The sequence below is a fragment of the Salpingoeca rosetta genome (assembly GCF_000188695.1).
Source record: "Salpingoeca rosetta unplaced genomic scaffold supercont1.22, whole genome shotgun sequence".
In the NCBI taxonomy this organism is placed as follows: domain Eukaryota; class Choanoflagellata; order Craspedida; family Salpingoecidae; genus Salpingoeca; species Salpingoeca rosetta.
Window position 1 is genome coordinate 152,726 of NW_004754912.1, and position 1,069 is coordinate 153,794.

Below are 1,069 nucleotides of genomic sequence, written 5' to 3' on the forward strand. Positions count from 1 at the left end.
GCGGCACCACAGCAACCCGTTCTTCCGCGACATGCAGCCGAGCAGTGGGGAGGATGACGTGACACCTGAACGAAAGATGAGCGTGGACCGGACCAGCGAGGGCGAGGACTACGGTGACGGGGTGCAAGGCAGGACAATGGACACAGCATCGGACGTCGTGTCAGGACGAAGCAGAAGGGCAACAACAAAGTTGGCACCAAAGACGGGGGCGAGCAGTAAGAGGCAAAGGAAGCCCAACCCGTTTGCCCCGTCAATCGCAGAGACCCCAACAACGACATCGACGACACCACCACCATCAACACCAACAACAACGATGGAGACGAGGAAAACAGCGACAACGAAGACGAGGGCAACAGCAGCACCCACGCCGTCGCCGTCAAGATCGCAGACACAGACACCTTCCAACAGGTCTGGGGTGGCATCAACAACGCCAGAGACGCAGACGCCAAGCATCCATCCACTGCACGTGACACTGTGCAGCCTGACGTTTGCCTCCCTCGCCTTTAACAGCTTCCGCAACACTGCAGACGGTGCGTGTGCGTATGTGTGTGCGTGTGCGTATGTGTGTCTGTGTGTGTCTGTGTCTGTGTCTGTGCGCGTGTGCGTATGTGTGTGTTTGTGTGTGTCTGTGCGTGCTGTGTGCGTGCTGTGTGCGCTGTGTGCGCGCGTGCGCGTGTATGTGTGTGTGTGTGTTTGTGCACTGACAAACGCTTTCTTCTCCTCCTCACCCGCTCTTCCTTGCAGAAGCCCGTGATCGTGGCGTGAGGCATGGGCTGCTCTTGGGCCGGTTCACAAGGGAGACGGTGACCAGTAAGGACGATGACCGGGAGCACGTGTCGGAGGAAAGGCGCGCCTGTGTCGTAACCGGTGCGCGGCCGCTTCCACTGTCCATCCTCGACATCATGCAGTCGCGCGGTGATGCCCTGACCCACGCCATCTCGGTGCGTTGGTGGCGAGGACGTGACGTGTTGGCACTCATCCTGCATGTATTTGATGTGAAGTCGAAGATGCTGTCTCTGTGCGAGGAAGCGTTTGACGTTGGGCACTTGGTTGTAGCTGTCACCATCTC

General features: G+C 58.7%; 1 protein-coding gene across 1 annotated transcript in view; it reads left to right on the forward strand.

The window, feature by feature from the left end:
• Positions 1–31: 31 nt before the first annotated feature.
• Positions 32–1,069, forward strand: part of PTSG_12568 (uncharacterized protein) — a gene marked incomplete at both ends in the record, with an annotated part of 2,610 nt that continues 1,572 nt past the window's right edge. The window contains 2 exons of the mRNA XM_004990740.1: positions 32–530; positions 745–941. Coding sequence (XP_004990797.1) covers positions 32–530; positions 745–941 — 696 coding nt within the window. The remainder of the gene's footprint in view (positions 531–744; positions 942–1,069) is intronic.